General features: G+C 30.1%; 2 protein-coding genes across 2 annotated transcripts; one reads left to right on the top strand and one right to left on the bottom strand.

Moving 5' to 3' along the window:
- The first annotated feature begins 7,233 nt into the window (after window positions 1-7,233).
- LOC137810836 (mitochondrial import inner membrane translocase subunit TIM17-2) lies at window positions 7,234-8,095 on the top strand. The gene has a single exon (XM_068612302.2). It carries the CDS (start codon window positions 7,288-7,290, stop codon window positions 7,900-7,902), a length of 615 nt encoding a protein of 204 aa, XP_068468403.1. The 5' UTR covers window positions 7,234-7,287; the 3' UTR covers window positions 7,903-8,095.
- Window positions 8,096-8,923: 828 nt separating this feature from the next.
- LOC137810837 (10 kDa chaperonin, mitochondrial) lies at window positions 8,924-9,681 on the bottom strand. The gene is made up of 3 exons (XM_068612303.1): window positions 9,428-9,681; window positions 9,195-9,334; window positions 8,924-9,109 (listed from the first exon to the last, which is right to left on the bottom strand). The coding sequence occupies exons 1-3, from the start codon at window positions 9,530-9,532 to the stop codon at window positions 9,061-9,063; spliced, it is 294 nt and encodes a 97-aa protein (XP_068468404.1). The 5' UTR covers window positions 9,533-9,681; the 3' UTR covers window positions 8,924-9,060.
- Between the last annotated feature and the right edge of the window lie 13,171 nt (window positions 9,682-22,852).

Below are 22,852 nucleotides of genomic sequence, written 5' to 3'. Positions count from 1 at the left end.
TCATACACACCACGTGCATGGATCTCTCGTGACTTAGGCTTTCCACACATCTCATGTCTTTAACCGTTAACTTATCATGACTTTGGGATCCACCTTGCGTGGCCCTGCACATCGTCCAGATGACCGATGTTCGATCTTCTCCCCCTACTGGCAAGGTCCGCTATCGATCTCCAACATCGGGCTCAGGTATTAATATCAAAGACTAACCAAACCCCTGGTAGGTGCGTTTGGGGCTCACCTCGCATGGCTCCCTTTCATTATCAAACATCGGTGTGCAATGTCTGAGGTCAGCCTCCGAGTCGATGACCGAGGACTGATCGGAACAATTACAATATTATTAATATTAATAATATTTATATTATTAATATTAATAATATTTATATTATTAAAATTGTTAGTAATATTATTAAATTTTTTACTAATTAATAATATTAATATTATTATTCTTATTTTTAATATCATAAATATTATTATTTGTATTATTAAAATTATTATTAATAAAAATTCTAATATATTATTATTAAAATTATTAATTTTATTATTACTATTAATATTAATATTATTATCTACAATGATAATATTATTATTAACATTTTTATTAATATTATTGTTAATATCATTAAACTTATTAGTATTATTAGTATTAATATGGTTATTAATATTATTAAAATTGTGATTAATATTACTATTAAAAATATTAATCTTATTATTAGATTTTTATTATTAATATGATAAATATTATTATGAGTATTGTTATTACAATAATGTTGTTATTAAAATTATTAATAATATTATTAATATTGTTAATGTTATTACTATTACTAATATTAATAATTATAATTAATATTATAATTAATGTTAATAATATTATTAATTATTATTAAGATTACTAATATTATTATTAATATTATTATTTATAATAATAATAATTATTATAATAATGACTATAATTATAATTTTATTATGATAAAAAGTTATTTTGGTATAGTGATTAAAGGTTGTTTGTGTAATAATGGAACATGAGTTTTATTTATTCCTGTAACAAAATATTATAATAATTATAATATTAATAGGAATAGAAATAAAAGTAATATTGAAATTTTTAATATGTGTAGATAATTAGCTAATACGTAACTTTAACTATGGATTTTTGTCTGTGAGTAATGTTCTTTTACTTACGAATTTTTTCTATTATTTACGGATTTCTGTTGTAGGTAATTAATTTTTTTTAGTGATACAAAATTTGAACATTGAATTGTAATTAGATCTGAACGTTTTCATAAAATATATTTCAAAAATCTTTTTAATATGAAAAATATGCGTGCACTATTTTTTTGAAACTTTTTATATAAGTTATTGTTGATTTAAAAAAATTCTAATACATAATCAATTTTATTTTTTAATAAATAGTTGTATCAAAATAGTTTATGATCAATATAAACGTGTATTTCATTCTCAAAACATTAAAACGTAATATTTCATATTTCTCGTGTGCTTTCCTTTACATTTTTAAATATGAAAAGTTTCCAAACTCATTTAATCATTAATCTTATTTAAAAATGTGTTTTATATAAATTAATATCAACAAAAAATTCACACAGTGTTATAAAAATGTAAAAGTTAAATATATACATTCCCTAATATAATAGTGCATCTAACAAATAGAAGACAAAGTGATTGTCTATCACATGTAGACTTCACTAATAGTCTAATATGTTCATAATCACTGTTTTGATAAAAATTTATTGTGTTTTAGAAGTGTATGCTTTTATATAATTTTAAAGATCGATCAACGAGATCTTTTAGTCAAGTTCATTACTATGAGATCGTCTAGCACATTTGTTCACAATTGGATTGTCTAGCTGGTTAAGTTTTTCATTTCGATTGTTCTCTTTAGAACATACAAGCACTCTAAGATTTTTCCTTCCTAAGATGAAGATTAGATCTTCTATTGTGATTTTACTAGGTTGTCTTTTCACTGTGATATCGTATAGTGAGTCTTGTTCATCTTTCTTATTTATATCTTATAGACTTAGACTCTAATATATGCACATAAGTGAGCTTCATTATAAATCACAACACACCTTATAGTATTTGTTATCATCAAAATATATAGACTCTCATATCACGAGATTAGACCATTTAGCGGTTCCTGGATAGTTTAACGTCTTAACACCTTGCTCCCATGTATTTCCGTTCACAATGAAAAATCAAGGATTACGTAGTTTTAAATGACAAAGATTGTTTGTTGGTGTGTTTGATATTTTTAATTTTTAATTTTTTTTGGATTGTATGTTTTTTTTATGATTCACGCTGATTGGAGTATAAGACAATGCGAACGATTATGCTTAATATCTTTACGAATCATACTATTGAATATTTATGTGAATCTTATTTGAATAAAACATATATTTTTAAAAAAAAATTGGAAAAAGATATTGAATAGAATATGGTGTTCACAATCATTAAAGTATTCAAATAATTATTTTTATTAAATATTAAATTACGTGTGTGGTCATACAAATATCTAACATTTATTTGGACACAATTTTAATTTTCAAAAAAATGTTGGTGGTTATATATGCAAAAAAGACATATGTAAATAGTAGAAACACTGAACCAAAAGAAGGGCCTAAGCTTTTTTAAAAGTAAAAAGTGGTGGGTGTATGAATAAAGAGAGGGAGTAGCAGATAGACAAATGTTGGGCCACATGAATATGCCCAGACTTTTCAAAATTGAAGTGTACATCGTGGGAAATAGTGTGGAAACGCTGGACCAAATGAATGGGTTCAAATTTTCTTAAAAGACTAGGGGTGAGAACAATAATTAGCCGTGTCAGAGAGCAAAGAGACCTAAAATAAATAGCTGCAATCAAAATTTTAAGGTTTCTTCTTCCTGCACCTCTACATTTTTCTTCCTGCATCCCCACAATTTTCTTAATCCCAAAACTGGCCTTGATCTTTTATTTGAAAAAGGTCACCGTGGTTACGGAAATTGGGATCTGGGAGTGTGCTATGGATTCATCAATCCGGAACTGAATCATTTTTTTTGGATGAGGGATGTTCCAGAAACAAATTTTGCATAAATTATTGATTTTTGAATTGTTGAATTCGAAAGCCTAATTTTATTACGAATTGGTAGATCTGAAATGTTTTTTTTTAATTATGGATTTCTGAGTCCATAATGCATATTTATGTTACGGATTGGTGGATCCATAATGCTTTTTTTAATGATGAATTTTTAAATGTGAAATGTATATTTTGAATGACGGAGTGGTAGATCCAAAATTTTACCGAAAGTGTCAATCCAAAATTTTTCCAAATTCCATAATCCAAAATGCAAAAAAAAAAAAACAATTCAAGTACATTTTAGGGTTTTTAAAAAATAATAGGAACAGTTTGATCTTTGCATAACTATGTGAGTACAGGAAGAAAAATGTGGGGGTGCAGGAAGAAACTGCCAATTTTTAAATGGCAGCTTGAGCAATCGGCATGAATTCATCCCACACGAATATATTGTCGGAAAATCTGCGTGATGGGTGCAATTACACAAATTTATTACAAAAATGAGTAAAAATAATAACTTATATAATAATTTATTACATATGAGTAAGTTGGATTAATGTGGTATAACTTTATGTTTTTGTAAGCGTTATAAATTCACACAACTTTAATTAAACAAAGAAGTACTGAGAAATGTACACAATTATTCATGATAAAATCGTTTTAAACCTACATAACTTTGCTTAATTTATTTTAAATGTTAAATGAAACCGTTTCATAGATAAACGAATTCAGTAGTCCATGATTACAGTAAAATCGTGTGAATATTAGATGACTTTGGTTATATAAGTTTAAAAGAAATCGTGAAAGCTTGAAAGAACTTTAATTGTATATAATATATACATTGATATAAATAATTTTGTTTTAATTTTAGTTATTGAATTAAATTTTGGTCATTATTGTTTTAATTTGCCTACATTGAAGTCGTGGTAACTTATGCATGTGTTTATTTATTTTTATTAATTATTAATACTAATTGAATAGTTAAGAAAAAGAATTAAAAAAGGGAAAAATTAAAATGAGTAGAAAATGACAATTTGTTTAATTAAAAATAAAGAATGAATATTATTGTTGTATTATTAATATCTTTTGTAATTTTTGTTTATTTGTTACCATTTTTAAAATTAAAAGAAGTAGTCACATTTTTTATAAATGAGAATTTTTAAAAGATGACAACATTATATATAAAAATAACAGTATTGCTCATGTAGAAAATGTGTCCTTAAGTATTGCTCTCATCTTCATTAATATATGTAGATTTCGTTAAAAAATAGTTAGAGGGAAAAGAAAAGAAAGAACACTTGTACATGTGCGTTTCCTAAACATACAAAGATAATTATTACATTCAAAATATTGTAATTTATAATTTTAAAACATAATCAGGGTAAATCAACAGGAAAGATGTATAAAAAAAAAGAAAATGCATATTATATATTATTTAAATAAGTATTTAATGTTTTTCTTATTTCAATAATTATTTTTCTTAAATATTTTTGTTCAGCATCTATAAAGGATTTAAGTAATACAACTTTTTATTTAATTATTCATTTACTCAAAAAATAAAGTAAAAAAATGATTTGTTTAGATCAATATTTAAGATGGTGATAGTAAGATATAACCCCAAGTAAAAAAAAAATGCACTTCCACATTTATCCTTTCTTTCCCCCTTCTCTTTTCCTCTTTCTTCTCTTTTACAACTTTTCTCCCATATCAATAATTCATCCAAATCCAAATATTTAGATTAGATTTATAATCTAAATTTATATCTTTTATAAAACAATTTAGAAATCCAAATCCAAATATTTAGATTGAATTTTAAATCAAATTCAAACATTTGGATTGAATTTTAAATCAAAATCTATATTATTATAAAAAAATGAATTGTATTTTAAATCAGAATTCTTGTTTTCTAAAAAAATTAACATAATATTAATATAATAATATGTACAAAAGTTAAATATTAAGAAAATATAATAAAATTATAATTTAATAATACTACAAAAATTAAAAATAACATAATATATAAATTCTTAACATTAAAATACACCTACCTATAATACTTTAATTAAACTTAGAAAATATTATATCCATTTACTATGTATAAAATATTGGAACAAATAAAATTCTAAAGAAAATGTATAAAACTAGATTGTTTCATGTGTGTGAGAGAGCAAATAAAATTCCAAAAGTGAATAAGATGTGCTAGAGAGAGAGAGGGGCACAAGAGAGAGAACCGCAAATGAGAGAAAATATAAAAAGGTGGTTTGGATAGTTAGAGAGAAACTACTTCTAAAAATTTGGATTATCCAATTTTTAAAATCTGTATAAATAAAATAAAAATTTGATATGAAAGTATAATAAAATGTGGATCAGACTAGACATTAAACTTAAATAAATTAACTTTTAATAGGTTAGAGCAGTGCAAAAGAGGAGCAGTTTTAGAAAACTAGATTTTTTTGCCCACCCATACCCATACCTCATTCATTTCAAAATATGATCACGCCATGCGGTAACTGAGAAGTCAGGATACATTTCTATCGATCAGATTTTCAAACAGAATAAGTTCATTTTTACTCTAAAAATCTCTTATTATCTGTTTTTCTATGTGATCTAGTCATCAATCTTGGTATGATCAGTTGAAAAGAGTAATCCTCTCAACTTATTCTACTATATACTGAATTTTTGTTTTGTTTGGATAACTTGCATTAGACCCTTATATTATATTGAAGCTTATCTAGATTGAGGAGATAAAAATCTAAAGGTTGCTTGGAAAACAAACAATTAAGATAAGAAAAGCTAACTTTAAATTTTAATAATATCCTAGGCTAGAAGATGTGGACAGAACGTGGTCCCAATATTCAATTAATCTTGCAGGGATGTTGTTTGTTTATATATTGTTTAAATTTGTATAAATATTAGATTTTGATAGTTGGTGGGAAGGTTCTTGAATGTTATGAATTTTTAAATGTTGTGTGATTGAATGACATGTATCATATATGAATGATGAAAATTGTATGAGATTGATGTCATGCATTTGTGATAATGTATGATTTGTTGTTTAATGGTACATTAATTATGAAAAACTTATATTTAAAAGAGATCCTCTAACTTCATTGATGATCTAAGTCATATAGACTAAGATATCAGGTGGTGAGAAGCTGACGAGGGAGTCCATACACACCGGGTTCCGTTGCAAACACTCGATATTGGAGGTTTGAACTTATCCTGTTCCTTGATATATGGATTAGATGTTAGTCTCTAGTATGATTATATTTAATGAGTCTTCCGGAAGACGACGAATTCAAGTGTAGTCAATGTGATTGAAATGAAATCAATGTGTTATGGATTGAAATGAAATCCAATGATTGTGATTGAAAATAGATTCATGTGTGGTTTATATGAATGAGGAAATTAGTATTCAAATTTTATATGAAAACATTTAAAGAAATGCTTATAAATGATTAGTGTGATTAGTTCTTTTCGCATGAATTATGTTATGAAATTTCTTTTCATTAGCTTACCCTTGATTTTCTTGTTGTATTGTGAACTGCGATGGTTGTACCGCGTACACGAGTAAATGATCATATAAGTATTAGAGGGTTTGAAGAGCTTTAAAATGTTATTTTGAATTATATATTATAAATATTGTATTTATATAAGTTCTATTTAAGTACATTTTGAAATATTAAACTTGTATAAAAACTTGTACAACTTATTATAATAGTTACATATATTTTTGGATATTACAATATTAGATATAGATATGCTAAGGAAAAATGTGCATACCAATTAAAATGATTTTATTTATTATTATTATCATTGTATACTATAATTATTAATGAAGAGAAAATAAATTAATTTTTTTAATCAACACTAATAGAGAAAAAGAAGATAATTGCATGAACTAGACAAATCTCAGCAAGGAGATTGGTATTTCTATAAAAAGGAAAATTAATAGTCACTTACCTATGACTTAATTAATTTGATATATTAATATAAAATAAAATAAAAGAAGTACAAGTAAGAATAATTTTGAAATAGTGGATCTTACTCTTTAAATTGTATAAAAATAATGTATTAAGCATTGTGTTACTGATTCAATTAAATTAGAGTGGAAATGGGTGTAAAAGTGATGAAAATAGGTTGAAATGGGATAATAAGACGCAGTTATAAGTAGGTTACTTCAAATAGTTTGGGAGATGAGTAAGAAAGCCCTAGAGAGGAGATGGGAACTCCAGAGACATCACGGGAACCTTGCCCTGATCGGATCTTAGACGACATAGGCGGTGCGTTCGGCATGGGCGCCGTCGGTGGCTCCGCCTTCCACTTCCTCAAGGGACTCTACAACGCGCCCAAGGGCGCGCGTGTGGTCGCCGCCTCGCAGGCCGTGCGCCTCAACGCGCCGCGTGTGGGCGGAAGTTTCGCCGTCTGGGGGGGCCTCTTCTCCTCCTTCGACTGCACCATGGTCTACCTCCGCCAGAAGGAGGACCCCTGGAACTCCATCATCGCGGGCGCCGCCACTGGCGGCTTCCTCTCCATGCGCCAGGGTCCCCCTGCCGCCGCCCGCGCTGCAGCGTTCGGCGGAGTGCTCCTCGCACTCATCGAGGGTGCCGGCATCATGCTCAACAAGGTCCTCAGTGCGCAGCAGCAGATGCCTATCATTGTCGACGACGGTTTCCCTCCCAACGAGCTGCCGGGCCAGACCGCTTCTCCGCCTTCGTGGTTCGGCGGGTGGTTTGACGACGGGAAGAAGGACGAGCCTGCGACCAGCGGGGGGAGCGAGACCAAGGTTTTGGAGAGCTTCGATGCGCCTCCTGTCCCCAATTTCGAGTACAAGTGAAAAAAATAATTGGTTTTGGTTTGTTAGGGTTAAGAATTAAGGATGATTGTTTTGTTTAGGGTTCTAGATTTTTACCTTTCTTGTCAGTGATTCTTCTATCAACAAGTATAGTTTCCATGACTTTCTTTTTTTCTTATGATGTATCATATATGCAACTGAATTATAGATGGTGTTATATGCTTTTGATTCGAAATTCTTGATTACCTTAATTTAGGGTTTATCTTTTCGTTACCAATATGAAGAACATCAGTTTGCAAATTGAATTATTGATTTGATTGTTGGATGCTTGAATTGGTCAAGGACGCGGAAGGAACAAAATCAATGCCAGAGTTTATCTGTGTGGTGTAAGGGCGCAGTCAAGTTTTGCGATAAAATCTGTAGGCGTTTGCGTTACTTGGCTAATAGAATGATAACCAATTTGAATAACTGATAAGTCGTGTGCTAATTTTTGGAGATGTGTTTGTATGGGTATTGTATGCTGGGAATTTTCATAATGTATTTCGGTTTTGTAGTTCCGTTATTTTGCAGTTTCTCAAGTTTTTGGTTTAAAAATTGAAAAGAATACAACATTCATCCTGTATTGTAAGATAAATTTCATGGCTCCTTGATCTAGTTGTTAAATGCTGTTCTCATTCTACAATGCTTTTCCCGCGTTGATGTTATTTCTGTCTCCAATTTGTCCATCCTGTATTGGAACTTCACATTTCCTCAATCATAAAACACCTACAGGCCAATGATTCTAGCTGTGTTTATGTCTGGTAGAGCAACTAAATTTCCATTCGAAGAAATGTTTTTCAATGCTTCGCTGAGTTGATTAATAAGAGCAAAGATCTATAATACAACATTCATAACGGGACTGGCCTGCTATATAAAACAACTAAGTAAAGAGCCAACTTTGCCTACATTAGTCATTTTAATTATCCATCTCTGCTATAATTATTGTTAATACTATAATGAATAGCTTTAAACTCAATTTATTCTTTTTATTTTACTTAGATTTGATGAATGTAAAGACTAGAGAAGAAGAAACACCTCACGGCACCATTTCCATTGAAATTTTCAGAATACAAAATATTCTGAAACAAATCTCTCTCAAGTGTTTGCAACAAATGCATTCTTAAACAAGAAATAAATTATTTTCAGACTACAAAAGCATCATCATTCATGCAGAATGCCTAATATGTCCTCATCCCTAAACAAATGGAACCTGCAAGAAAAAAAAAGCGATACATAAATTTTCAATCGAAAGAGCTTCACACACAACAAGAAAACAGATCCAAAATCACACATACTCTTTGTCCTCGAGCTTGATTTGCGTGCCACCGTACTCAGGCAAGAGAACGCGATCACCTTCCTTGACGGACACCGGAATGAGGTTTCCTGCCTTGTCTCGTGATCCGGGACCAACTGCTACCACCTTACCGGAATTAAGCTGTTTCGAAACCACGCAACACAAGGGTTGGTTGAACCATTGAGAGATAAACCAATAGAATCACAGAAAAGCGAAAACGGTGAAAGAATAAACCTGGGATGACTTCTCAGGGAGGAGAATGCCAGCGCTGGTCTTGGAGGGAGGAACAATTTTCTCAACGAGAATGCGATTGAAGGTGGGAATCAAACGCTTTGCCATCGCCTTCTATTTTCTGCAATTAACAGTGTAATTGATTTTAGGATTTAGAGAAGACTCACTATTCTTAAAACGCTAGAACCAGGGTTTCGCGATGAGGATGGAAGGTTCTAGGAACTAGATTTTCAATTTAGGGTTTTGGAGGACATTATGTCAAAAATGGGCTTACACTTAATAAATAAAGACAAGGCCTTCCTCAGCCCAAACTACGCTATTATTGCCATTGCTTAAGCTTTTACTTCCTGCACCTCCAATTTTGAACCTCTACCTCCATTTTTGAACCTGTACCCTATAATTTTTAAAATGACTATAAGTGACTTCCAGATCAACTGTTGTGGAAATTTTTCCAAAACACACTTTCTGAAATTCAATAAATACATTTCCAAACACATTACAATATAAGATTTTTGGAACAGAATTTTTAGAATAAAATATTTGAAATGCATGAAATACATTATGAAACAAGATTTTTAAAAATGTTTTTTCTACAACATATATAATGCCTTCCAGAATGTGATTTTCTGAATAAGTTTAGAACATATGAAATGTGTTTCAAAAACAACTTTTTAAATGTTTTTTTTTTTGCTCTTTTTCTTTTTACTACAACATTCTCCTTTTCTTCTGATGATGGTGCAGTGACAGCAGTGGTTGGTGCAGTGACCGCATAAATGGATCAGATAATTCGGTTATTTAATCTAATTGTGAAGTGCAGGTTCAGAAATAGGGAGTGCAGAAAGTAAAATCCCAATGCTTTTTAGTCTTTGGGCCTGTGCCGGGATTTTCTATTCTTAAATAGGCTTCTTCTTCCTGCACCCTTACGTTTTTCTTGCTGCACCCCCACAATTTTAAAATTCCCAAAACTTGCCTTGACCTTTTATTTGGAAAAGGGCACCGTGGTGGAGTGTGTTACGGATTCATCAATCCGTAAGTGAATCATGCTGTTTTTCAGATGAGGAGGTGTTTCAGAAGCAAATTTTTATTAATTTTTTTACTTTTGGAAGATTTACAAATTTATCAATCCAGAAGATTTACGGACTTCCCAATCTAAAAGATTTATGGATTTCTCAATCTGGAAGATTTATGAATTTTCAAATCCAGAATGTGAAAAAACAAATGCGGATTCCTAATTCTGTAAAATTACCAAACTGCATTGTTTAGAATACTAGATATAAACTGTGGAACGATAATCCAAGACACTACCGACCACCACCAAAAGAAACATCTTCCTGTGTTAAGAGATGGAGCAGCGCTACCACTATTTAGAGAGAAATGTAATCCATGTGTGCTGTGGACAAAGGAAGAAGAAAAATTAGTGTGAGTCTCAGGTATATTTTGAAGTTTTAAAAAAATAATAGGAAAAACGTAAGAATGTATTTCGACACTCCAACAAGACTTTTTTTTCCACCCAGTAATTTTCTATATATTAAGTAACAGACTAATCTCAATTATAATATTGGGACTGATAAAAAAACACTGTGTTTATTATTTACTTTTCTTAACGTGTTTAAGAAATAAATATTAAACTTCAATTTTAATCAGAATATTTTTTAGATGAATTTTGTTAAGAATATATCATGAGAAGTTTTTTTCATAGTTTTTTACAGACAGTTCTGGATGTGATTATTAAATTGTCTAATAAGTAATTTAAAATCACATAAATTATTTTCTTTTACAAATTTTTTCAGCTGGGTTTCGAAGATGTATAAAGTATTTATTTAATTGATCGATGGAGAATTTGTGTTTAAGCTGATAGATCATAAAAAAATTCCCATTATTGCTCATTTATTTTTGTTTTTATAAGTATTGAATACATTTAATACTTTTTAAGCTTTTGGTGACCTAGTTATTCCTTAGGCAAGAGTTATATGTTAAGGCCATAATATTTATTTGAGATTAACCTTTTTTTCCAACACATAAGACACAATGATCATATTTATAACTGCATGTTTAAAGAATAATATTATCTATAAATTATATCATTCCATATCACAAGCACGCACACACATGCATACACAAAGAGAGACCTTCATGTGTTTAATCTCATTACTCTTTCATAATTTGATTACTCCTCATCATATTTAAAGAGTAGAGCAACATTCTTAATGGAGCAACTTTCGGTCAAAGCTTCTTAAATGGACGGGACACTTATCAAAAGAGAAAAGAAATTTAGGTAAGGGAAGCTACTTAAATAATCTTGAGTTAGAATATTTTCTTTGTAAAGATTCTTGTAGCATGACATTCTTTTGTATGCTAAGTTTAAAAAGTCTTGGGTTACATTGGGTATGAAGTTTTAGGATTACAAGTAAGACTAAAACTCTCCAACGGGAAAATTAAGAACACTAGTTGCATTGACATCTAATGTTCTCCAGTAACTTGAGAAATCTAGAGAACATTGATTGCATTTGCTTCTGACGTTCTTTAGTTGCATGAAAGACTAAAGAATATATTTTGCATGCGTATCTGATGTTCCACAAATAAACTGGTAGAAACTGAGCACCGTCACTTGCATGTGTGTATGATGTTTTCCATTATTGTGTTAAGTCCCGAACCTTCTTTTTATTGGTAGAACTACGGTCTCTCCTTATCTATCTAAAACCTCCATCGAGTCTTGAGATGTATGTTAGATAAACTCTCAGTTTTGAAAATAAGAGTCTAATGATTTTGAGATATGAGTTTATTTTGAAAAAGTAAGGAGATAATTACATTTAAGTGTCAAGGTGTTTATATTGAAGACTTTGTTTGAATTTTTTAAGTGAGAGTATCATTCAATAACACCCTTTCAAGGAAGGCATATGTGCTTAAGCAAAGGTATAGTCAGAGTTTTTTTATTGAGTGCTTCATCTAATATTCTTGCTTAACATGATTTTTTTTACTCAAGTGAACATATCATTTTGTATCTTTATCTAATTCATCTTTACTTGGTCTGCCAGAATGTATTTGTTGTATATACGCGTGTTTTATGAAAAATTATTTGATTATGTGTTTGAATGATTATTACTTTAATTCAATGATGTATATATGCATGAAATTATATAGTTATGTATGAGGTGTGATTTTAAGGCCACAAATCATTGATGATATGTGAACCATGGTTTCTCATGGGTATTAAGCAAAGATATATATTGTAATAGAGATTTCCTAGCTTCATTGATGGTATAAGTCACATAGATTAATGTTGAACAAGGCTTTGATGTCTCAAAATCTCTATGGATTGCTTGAAGGTTGGATGTAGCTTGTCTGTGTGTGTTCTAATTAGTTTGTATTGTAAATCCACTCTTAGTTAGGATTTAAACTTGGTTTAAATCAAATCCTTTTGAAAAAAAGTGTTTTACAAAAAAGTGGAAAAATGACCAGTTGTTTTATTGTTTCAATTGGTTGTTTGACACTTAATGTTTTTGAAACAGGTTTGACAAAGCTTGAATTGGTTGACTTTGTTGTCTAACCAATTCAATTGGTTGTTTTGACTATTCAACCGATTGTTTTTTTAAATTTCTTAACAGAATCTGTTAAGTTTGGTAAATCTGTTTTAGCTGATCCAAAACTGTTTTGGCTCCTTCATTAATGGCGTGTTTGGATTGGAGAGTGAATATGAAGTGATTTGAGAGGAAAGGAAAGTTGTTTGGATTAGGGTATATTAGAGTAGATTTGTGATAAAAGTTTATTGAAATTTGTAATTGATATGATATTGTGAAAGATTTTTAATTTTTTTTTTAAAATATATAAAATGTAAGTTTACATATTTGATAAATAGTAAATTTTAAAAAAATTATAAAATAATTTAATATAATAGAATTTAGAAATATAGATTAGAATTAAAATAAGATAATTAATATTAAATTTAATAAAAATACGTATTAATAATTAAAATTAATCTTTTATTTAATGTTTATTTTATTATAATATGAAATTTTAATATTAATAATTAATAAAGAAATTATAAATATTATATATATTAAAATATAACTTGCATACATAATTAGTATATAATTTATTAAATTTTTTTAAAAACAAAATAATGTTGAGTCATCTTTTTCCGCAAATCTCTTTATGGATGAAGAGAAAGTTCACTATAAGGAAATAACAATTTAGTCACCAAATTTAGCGACCGAAAATTAGTGGTCACAATTTGCAACCGAAATAGCCACCAAATACCCGTAGTGTCAAATCTACGATCGAAATAGCGACCGACTGAATTATTAATCATGTTAGTTAGTTTTGCGATCGAATCCGCGACCAAACATGAGAGTGACAAAATCATTGGTCGCTAAAGTGGTGGCTGTTTCGAATAAATTGGGAAAAATATATCTGCGACCGCATTAGCGACCAAATATGTTTATTTTTTAGCACTGATTTTATTTCGGTTGCTAAATTTTATTGTTTTTTTTCTGCCACCGAATATGTTTACTTTTTAGTCACCGATTTTCTTTTGGTCACTAAATATAAATGTTTATTTTTTCCACCGAATCAGCCACCAAATTTATTTATGTTTTAACCACCGATTTTGTTTCGGTCGCTAAATATAATTGTTTATTTTTACCAGTGAATCAGCCACCAAATACGTTTATTTTTTAACCACTGAATTTCTTTTGGTCGCTAAATATAATTATTTTTTTACTACTACTACTATTAATAATAATAATAATAATAATTCATTTTTATTTTAAAAAACTATACAAGGATCACACTTTGAATATTAATGAGTAGTCATCCGTTTAAAAAATAATTAGTTGTATTACTGGTTTCTTTTTCTATTTAAAAAATACGTATCGATTATATTTGTAATTTCTTAAATTTAAATAAAATTTATCAAATATTGTTTTTAAAATATCAGCTCATATCACTAGTGCAAAAAGAAGAAAAGGATACGCTTTATTTAGTGCGACTTTTGTGCTACCCGCTTTCGTAAAAAACGCGGTGACATTTTTGAAATTATTTTGATTTACGAATGCGGTTTTACCTTTAACCGCATTCGTAAATCCTTTTTTACCCTAAATTTTGAAGCGCGCCACACACAATTTCAAACTTTATTTGTCATCTTTGCCTTCGTTTCGCGTTCGCACTCTGAGTTCGTCTCCTTCTGCTGCATCTGCATTCCATTTGTGGAATGTAAGTTTCTTGAACTCTCTTTCTTCCTCTTCATCTTCACAAATATATGCATAAATGTTTTTCGTTTTTCTTATATATGTTTTTTTCCTTGCATTGGTGGTCTCAAAACACTGTTTCGTTGGCTGACATTCGTTTTTCTTACATTGTTTGGTTTATTTGGTTTATCGCATTGCTCAGTACTCTTTCATTGTCTTCGTGGTTTCTTGTGGATTTTTTGGTTTGCTCCGTTGCTGCTTCCCTGTCCTCCGTCGCTTCTGCTGTCGCCACCGTTGTTCGCTCCCGTGACTCTTCATCAACGTTGGCTTCACACAAGATTGACGATGTTTTAAAATTTTTAATTTTTTTTAATGATTTGGCATATAGTAGTGCGGTTAAAGCAAATAACCGCACTTGTAAATGGTATTTATAAATGCGGCTATATAACCGCATTTATATTTCTTGATTTACAAGTGCGTGTTGATCAAATGCGGTTATAAAGCCGCATTTATAAATTCGAAATAGCCGTATTTGTTTTATGTTTCTGCACTAGTGTATAAAAATTCTAAATAAAATTACATAACAAAATATTATTATTAATAAAATTAATCCTTTAAAAAAATAAATTACGCTACATAATTAAATTTAAATAAAATGATCTCTTTAAAATAACTTCAATTTTGTAAAAATAAATAAATTTTCAAATTAAATTGTAAATAATTTTTTAATTTTTTTTATTAATAACAATTTTATCACTTGTTTCTATTTTTTTAATTAAAAATTATCAACAGAGGTATCTGCCAATTAGAAATCATGAAATGTATTAGTATGAAAAATAATTAATTAATTAAAATATCCACATTTATTATCATAGATATTTAAATACTTATTTAATATTTATTTTTTAATTTTACATAAATGCTACATTTTTTAATATTATTTATAAAGAGGTGGTTTAAGTAAATAAAGAACGTGACAATTTTAATACAACATGTATACTTATTTATTCATTGGCAATAATAAATAATGTAATTAGATAAAACATTGAGATTTGTTGTTTTTAAGCTTCAGAGTTAGTTGGAAGCTGCAGGTAGCTTTTAAGGCACCAAATACCCAAAACAGAGTTATTGGTCGTGGTGTGAACAAAGGTGCGGAGGAAGCGGCAGGCGATGGTCGGAGGGGGAGGAAGTTGCGGGTGGTGGTCGTGGTGCGAACGGAGGTACAAACAAAGGCAAACGGAGGTGTGAGCGGAGGCGAACGGAGGTGCGAACGAAGGCGAACGAAGGTGCGAGAGGAGGTGTGAACGGAGGTATTTGATTGCTTGCATTAATTTTAACCTCAATCCTTTTGTCTAGGCTTGCGAAAGATGGTTTATTGCTAAACGATCAAACAAGTTATCGTTGTAGGCATTACTTTTTCTTGTTTCTTCTGTAATGTTGTTTGAAGGTTTCTGAGCATTGCAATCACACAAGGGTTTATGTTTGATGAGGTTCCAATGTGAGTTGAACATAGTGCTTTGCACTGGTTCTACTAACAGAGCTATTATGTTAGTGTTTGCAACTGAATAATTTTCATGTTTGGAAGATAGGGGATTCTTTTTAGTGTTTTCAGGCATGTGATTGATTTGGGTTTAACTGGTTAGTTTTGTAAATTTTTTGGTGTTTGAGCAGAGACCTTTTAAAAATAATTATTGCATTTTAATTATTGGTGATAAGTAAAATGCTGGTAAAATCATCTGGAAGACAAGTTTTGGAGCAACCTACTAAGAAAAAAAAAAGTCTGCGTTTAGGACAGGCAATTACGTGTTTTAGAAAACTGGTTTTGATATTTGTCATCAGTGATCCACCTTTCTGAAAGCACTCGTGTGATCTCTGTAGATATGGCATAGCAACATGCAATACTCAGATTGTGAGTTCCACTGTCCAGAGCTTCCACTTGATGGACCTAAATCTTCACCTTTAAGGCTAACCTGAATTTACAAAAATACAGATGGTGTATTCTGTCTGTGCATGACTGCAATAAAAAGAGGAAAACCGAAGTCCAATTTACTAGTTCAGTTGTATCTATCCAGTTAATTGAGTAAACAATACTCAAAATGGGAAAGAAAATAATTGGCTTTAGTTAAACTGAGACTAACTTGATACTCAAGGGCGCATTTATATTTTTGTGTTTTGGAGCTAGTAGCATTACTCTTGTGATTACTTGTTTATATGGGGTGTAATGTTCCTACTCCAATGGTGGGATAGTAGTTTACTTTAATATGGGGATTATTTTTTGTTTTTACTCCCCGAATTTCCCTCGACTGCATTTTTAAATTCTTTGGGGTTCATGTTCCCACCTGGTTTAGGAGCATTATATGTGAGATCAATGGGTGTTGAACTAGTTTTTTTAGCTACTAGTTGACTTAGTGAAGGGGAAGATGGCTTTCTGCTGGACTGACTGAGCTTGTTCCACAACTGCTTTACTCAATCATTGTATGATGCCCTTTGCTATTTCCCCTTCACATCATATTTGGAAATGACTACAATTTTTTTTCTTAGTTTTATTTCATTCAGACTCTTACTAGCCATAAATTTGCCTCTATCGGGTTATTTAAACTTATATTTTTTTTGCAGCTGTATGAGGTCAAAATCTTGTCAAATTTAGATTTTTGCACTTCATCCAACTTGTCTTCATTATTTCATAGCCCTGCATGTTCTAACGTGTATTCATGTCCTTACTTTTTCTTTTATACTTTTGTTTTCAAATAATTATTAGCAAGTGATTGTTTTGGAGTTCATTTGTTATGCATTCACATGTTTAAATAGTTTTATAATTACAGAAAAAATCAATATTTAATTTTTTATACGTTAGATATTGTGTTTCAATGATAACATCAAATTATTTTACATTACATATAGCTTTTTTTTGTCTATTACTAAATGAAGTGAAGAAATGTAATTTTTGAATTTAGTTTGTAAAATATTTATCAAATACAAATTAGCTGAGATGTTATTTATTAAGTGAGTTTTGTATGTGAAGTTTTTTACTTTTTTTTTTCTAAATGAATTTATATGATTAGCATTTGTGCTAAGTTCTCATTCTGATTCAAAATTATATTTTATAATATATTGATTTTCATATTATTCTTAGTGAATTTTTGAAATTAAATTTTAGTTTTATATGATGAGAACTCCACTTTCAACAATTTTATAAATTAAATTAATTTCACTTTTTTTAGCTCTTGCACTTGTTTGTATAGTCTCTATATCGAACGCTCTAGTTCTAAAATGGTCTTCTTACCATGATATTGAAAACAAAGATGATAACAAATCTTTTTCCCTATATTATTTATCTATCATCTCTTAATATATGGTTATATGGTTGATGTTATTTTTAGAACTTCATTGATATCTATCAAATTTACAGGAAAATAGTTGATATGTTTTTAGGGGAAACACACAATAATTACTAAATAGTTAGTGATCCATGTTGATCCCAATAATTTGTGTCAGACAAGTTTAGTTCTTTTCTTTACACTTTCTTTTTTGGAAACTATTATTCCAAATGTATGAGTTAATTCAATTTAATTTTTTCACCATGAACAATTAACTTGCATTCGGACTATAGGGTGACTAAACCTTTATTATTAAGCTGAAGCTAGTTTTACTTATTTTAATGATCTTTTGATTCAATATGACATTTTTCATCTCTCTTGTCTACAGGAAAAATATATATAGCAACAACTCTATATAAATAATAGAACCTCTTCACAAGATCAGTTACAAAGTGAACCAACAAATGTATGCTTCTCTTCCTGTCAACCCAATACTTTCATATTTGCATTTTTTACTTTCTCCATTTAGTGTCCTGTTTTCTCTCTCCTAAAACAAGTGTATACATTAGGAATTTGTTGTAGTCAGATTGCATTAATGGAAATCCCCGAAGGTAGAAAGTGGTGCACCCTTGTGGGAAGGATGCAAGAATCACTCAGAATTGTCAGTTTCTTTGGAAGCTCTAAGCTTGAAATCTGATTATAATATGTCTGAAGGATGTTTCAATAGAATGGTTCAACTTATGGGGAGACTATGCCCAAATATTATCGAATGGTTAATAATTTTTTCCAAGCTAAGAAGTCAGTGGAAATTGAAGATTGGACAATGGGTCAATGACAAGACTCGCGACCTTGCAGTATGTTTAAAATTTAAGTTATAAATTTATTTTTACTATATGTTTTCTTCGCAATAATCAATTTGATTTCATTTTCAGGAGAAATATAAGAAACGTTGAGAAGAATCCCGACAACAGCAAAATAATCAATTTGATTTCATTTTCAGGAGAAATATAAGAAACGTCGAGAAGAATCCCAACAACAGTAAATGCTTGAAAGCGAATCTTCGCAAAACTCTCATATTGCCTCTATTGATGACAATGAAATATACATTGATGTTGTTGGAGGTGGAAATAAGAAATGTAATGTCTATGGTCTTGGTATATTGAGCAAAAGGTTTAATAGTTCAACAAGTGCTCACTCGACTACAAGCCAAGCTCCAATAGTCCATCAAATAGAAGAAATGCATGAGATTATTCAAAAGTTAAATGATGAACTTATGACAAAACATGTCAAGGAGCGGACTCTTGAAGAAAAGATGGAGCTATTGATGAAAACTCATGAAGAGCAGAGTGAACGCATGCGCAAACAAGATGACCTGATGCGCAAACAAAATGAGCAGATGCAACAAATCATGCAACACATTCAAATGAATAATCTCATATCAGGTTCTTCAAATCCTACTACCAGTGGACATCATAAAGGAGACAACATTAAAGATGATAGTTCAGAAGAAGATTAGTTGCATGCTGAATTATATAATAGATTTGACTCTTTTAACTAGTTTTTAATACTTTTCGTTGTGTAATACGATTTACTTTTAATTTAAGTACAACTCCTTCTTAAACTATGTATTTGATGTTCATTCGTATTTAGCTTGATTGAATTTTGAGTATCTATAAGCAAGTTTGAATTTTTTTATAAAATGGTTAAAATACCATTTTAAATAGTTCATACATATAAAAATAGCCACCGAAACTGATTTGGTGGCTATATTTACAAAAAAAAAATTTAGCAACCGAAATAGAATTGGTCGCTGTAATTAAGAAAAATATTTAGCCACCGAAATCAAATCATTTGCAAAAGGGGTCTCCATTTAGCCACCGAATTAGCCACCAAAAGTTTTTTTTAAAATTAATTATTTTGATCCATTAGCGATCGAAAATAGTGGTCGCTATCACCTCTATTTCAACCACCAATTTTTTTTTATAAAATTTTGGTCGCTAATTTGGTTTCTGAATTTTGGTGACCAAATTTTCTGCAACTGATTTAGTCACCGAAATTTTGGTTGTTAAGTTGGTTTCTAAACTTTGGTGACCAAATATTCTGGGACCGATATCGCCACCGAAATATCGGTTGCAAATTAGCGACCACTTTATAATTCAGTCGCTAAAGGTTTTGCGCTAGGGTTTTCGCTTCCATCTTTATTTGGTGACTATTTCGGTCGCAGATCCATTTAGCAACCGATTATAGTATTGTTAGCGACCGAATTAGGTGGTCGCTAAAAGTGATTTTTTTGTAGTGGTTTTAAAGAAAAAATTGGTATTGTTTTTCGCGTTTTTATTCATTTCTTACATCGTTTTTCCAACTTGCATTCCACTTTCTCTTTCTTCGCTAATCCTCGTCTGGATCCAAATAGGCCCTAAATGCGTTTAACTGCTGTTTGGAGTATATATAAGTGGTGTTAACGCTCCTGGCTAAGAAGATCAAACATTAATATTTTGAAAACAATTTTCTCCAAGATTTACATCAAACTTTGTTTGAACTTGCTTGAATTCAATCTCAACCTTGTTGACTGAATCTTCTAGTAAAAATGTTTTGTTACTTTTTAATTTCATATGCAAAGTCACTTTTATAATTTCAATCTATTATGAACAACATTATTACCCATGTTCATATAGTGAATGTTACACTGTAAAATTTTAATAGAAATTGTTCCTTATGGATTTGACATTCCTACTTCAAAGCACTATATTATAGTTTACTTGATGCACTTGCCAAAAGAATCAACAATGCTCATCTCTTCATTTCTCTTAAGAGAATATCACATTGAAATGTCTATATCAAGATTTCTTGAAGAATATGTTTAAAGTTATTTCACGCAAACAAATTTTCTAAGAAGATGGAATAACAATCCTGCGAAGTCAGTTAGTTGTGTTAGACTCAATTCTTTACTCAAAGCTGAAAAGAAACTACCTATCTTAGGTATAATAAGTTATGTCGTGTAAAGGAGTTAAGTAAATAAATCACACATATTTAATGTTATATGAAGAACATTTAATATAGTTAGATGCAAGACAAAGAATATGAAAGGTGTATAACCTTACAATAACTCCAAAAGAATTTTCAATAACTCTTTTCTTCTAAACTTTACATATAAATGATTTATGCGAAGAAGGAAGGTTGACAAAAAAAAAGGTTGATAAAAGAAAAAAACTTTACATATAGGAGTTAAACTAAACAGGGAATCTGTAAAACAAATAAACTCACATTAGGATTCGTCTCACATAAGAAAATAAAGCATAACATTATGGTTATCTTACTACATCCTTCCCTTACATCCTTCCCGATGTAGCTATAGAGTCTGAATCTATGTTTGCTCATGTATTTAATACATTCAGCAAACCATGACCTGACAACAATGCAATGGTAAGCTATAAAAAACAAACTAAAGAAAATCCATAAAGTCTACAATATATGTACATATCACTCATCATAGATCCATATATCTAGGATATTTATTAGGGAATATCTACTTATACCTTTTGGAAGACTCATATTAAGTATTCTCCATCATATATATTAACACCTGACTTGTTTTAGCACCTCGGGTATGTATCCTCAACTGCATGAATTAGGTGGGTTTAAAGTATATGTTTACTTTAACATGTGTTCTCTAATTCACTCTTTCAAACTCCAATATGTTATGATACAATAAATTCCCTTTTAAATTCTCATCACTTGATGTCTTAATTGATAGAATTGTAAGCTTAAAACAAGAGGGGGGTGAATTGTTTTTAAACATTTTTTGCAAACTTTGAAGTTACAAAACTGTTTTAGTTGATTTCTAGAAAATCAACCGGTTGGTTTTGCGATTCAACCGGTTGTTTTTATCAGAAGTTTGTAAAAACAACTCAAAACAAATATAATTGAGATTAGGGAAAGAGAGAATCACACAAACAAATTTATATTGGTTCACTCTTACACCAAGAGCTACATCCAGTCCCCAGAAACCACTGATATTCCACTATGTAATCAATCACATATTACAATCACACAGACACACACACACACCACAGATCAGAACATCCTTTAACTTTGTGAAACACAATTCTTTACAGAAATACAGATCAAGAGAGAATAAGGAAAGATCACACCTGATACAGATTGAATCACAAAAGATTATACGACAGTCTTATTCCACTCTTGATGTAAATATATAATGCTCAAAACTACTTGATATTCATGCAACATGTTAAATCATTCATACTAATTCCTCAAGCATGTAATTCATGAGAAAATTTTCTAAACACTGATTTCTCAATTATCTAGCAAATTACCCAACATTAAGATCAGATGTTGTAAAACAATTAATATATTAAAATCTATTCCTAATATCAAAATATATGAAGTATCTTCATTTAGGTCAGATTCTCATAAATACTTTCTAAATAAATATAAGAATGAAACTCGAGAATGCATTGATCAGATGGAATCTAACATTAAGCACAAAATGAAAAGCCAATATCAAGTAGAAATAGAGTACTATATATATCATAAAAATTCATATGAGTTCGTTCGAATAGATTACATTCAATCCCAAGGAAGGAAGTTAGCTACTCATGGTAGCCATTACAAACATCAAGATGGGATGGATTGCACAAGAAAGATATAGAGAGCTTTTTGTTTTCTTCAGAGCTTCAAGGTTGCCAATTTTTTTTTTTTTCTTTTTTCTCTCCCTTTTCCTCTATCTTAACCATGTTTGTCATTTGGGTTAATGAATGTTGACTTAAGCTAACCAAATCTCGCTCAAGCTAGAAGAATGCTTATCCTGAGAAAAAGTTTTTTCGCTTAAGCGAGATTCATGATGAAAAACACCAACTTTATAGACAATTTTTGCTTAAGCGAGCCAATTTCGCCTAAGTGAGATG

This window comes from Phaseolus vulgaris, chromosome 2 (genome assembly GCF_051622355.1).
Source record: "Phaseolus vulgaris cultivar YP4 chromosome 2, ASM5162235v1, whole genome shotgun sequence".
Lineage (NCBI taxonomy): Eukaryota > Viridiplantae > Streptophyta > Magnoliopsida > Fabales > Fabaceae > Phaseolus > Phaseolus vulgaris.
The sequence above is the reverse complement of the archived record's forward strand: the minus strand, read 5'-3'. Positions and strand labels throughout refer to the sequence as shown.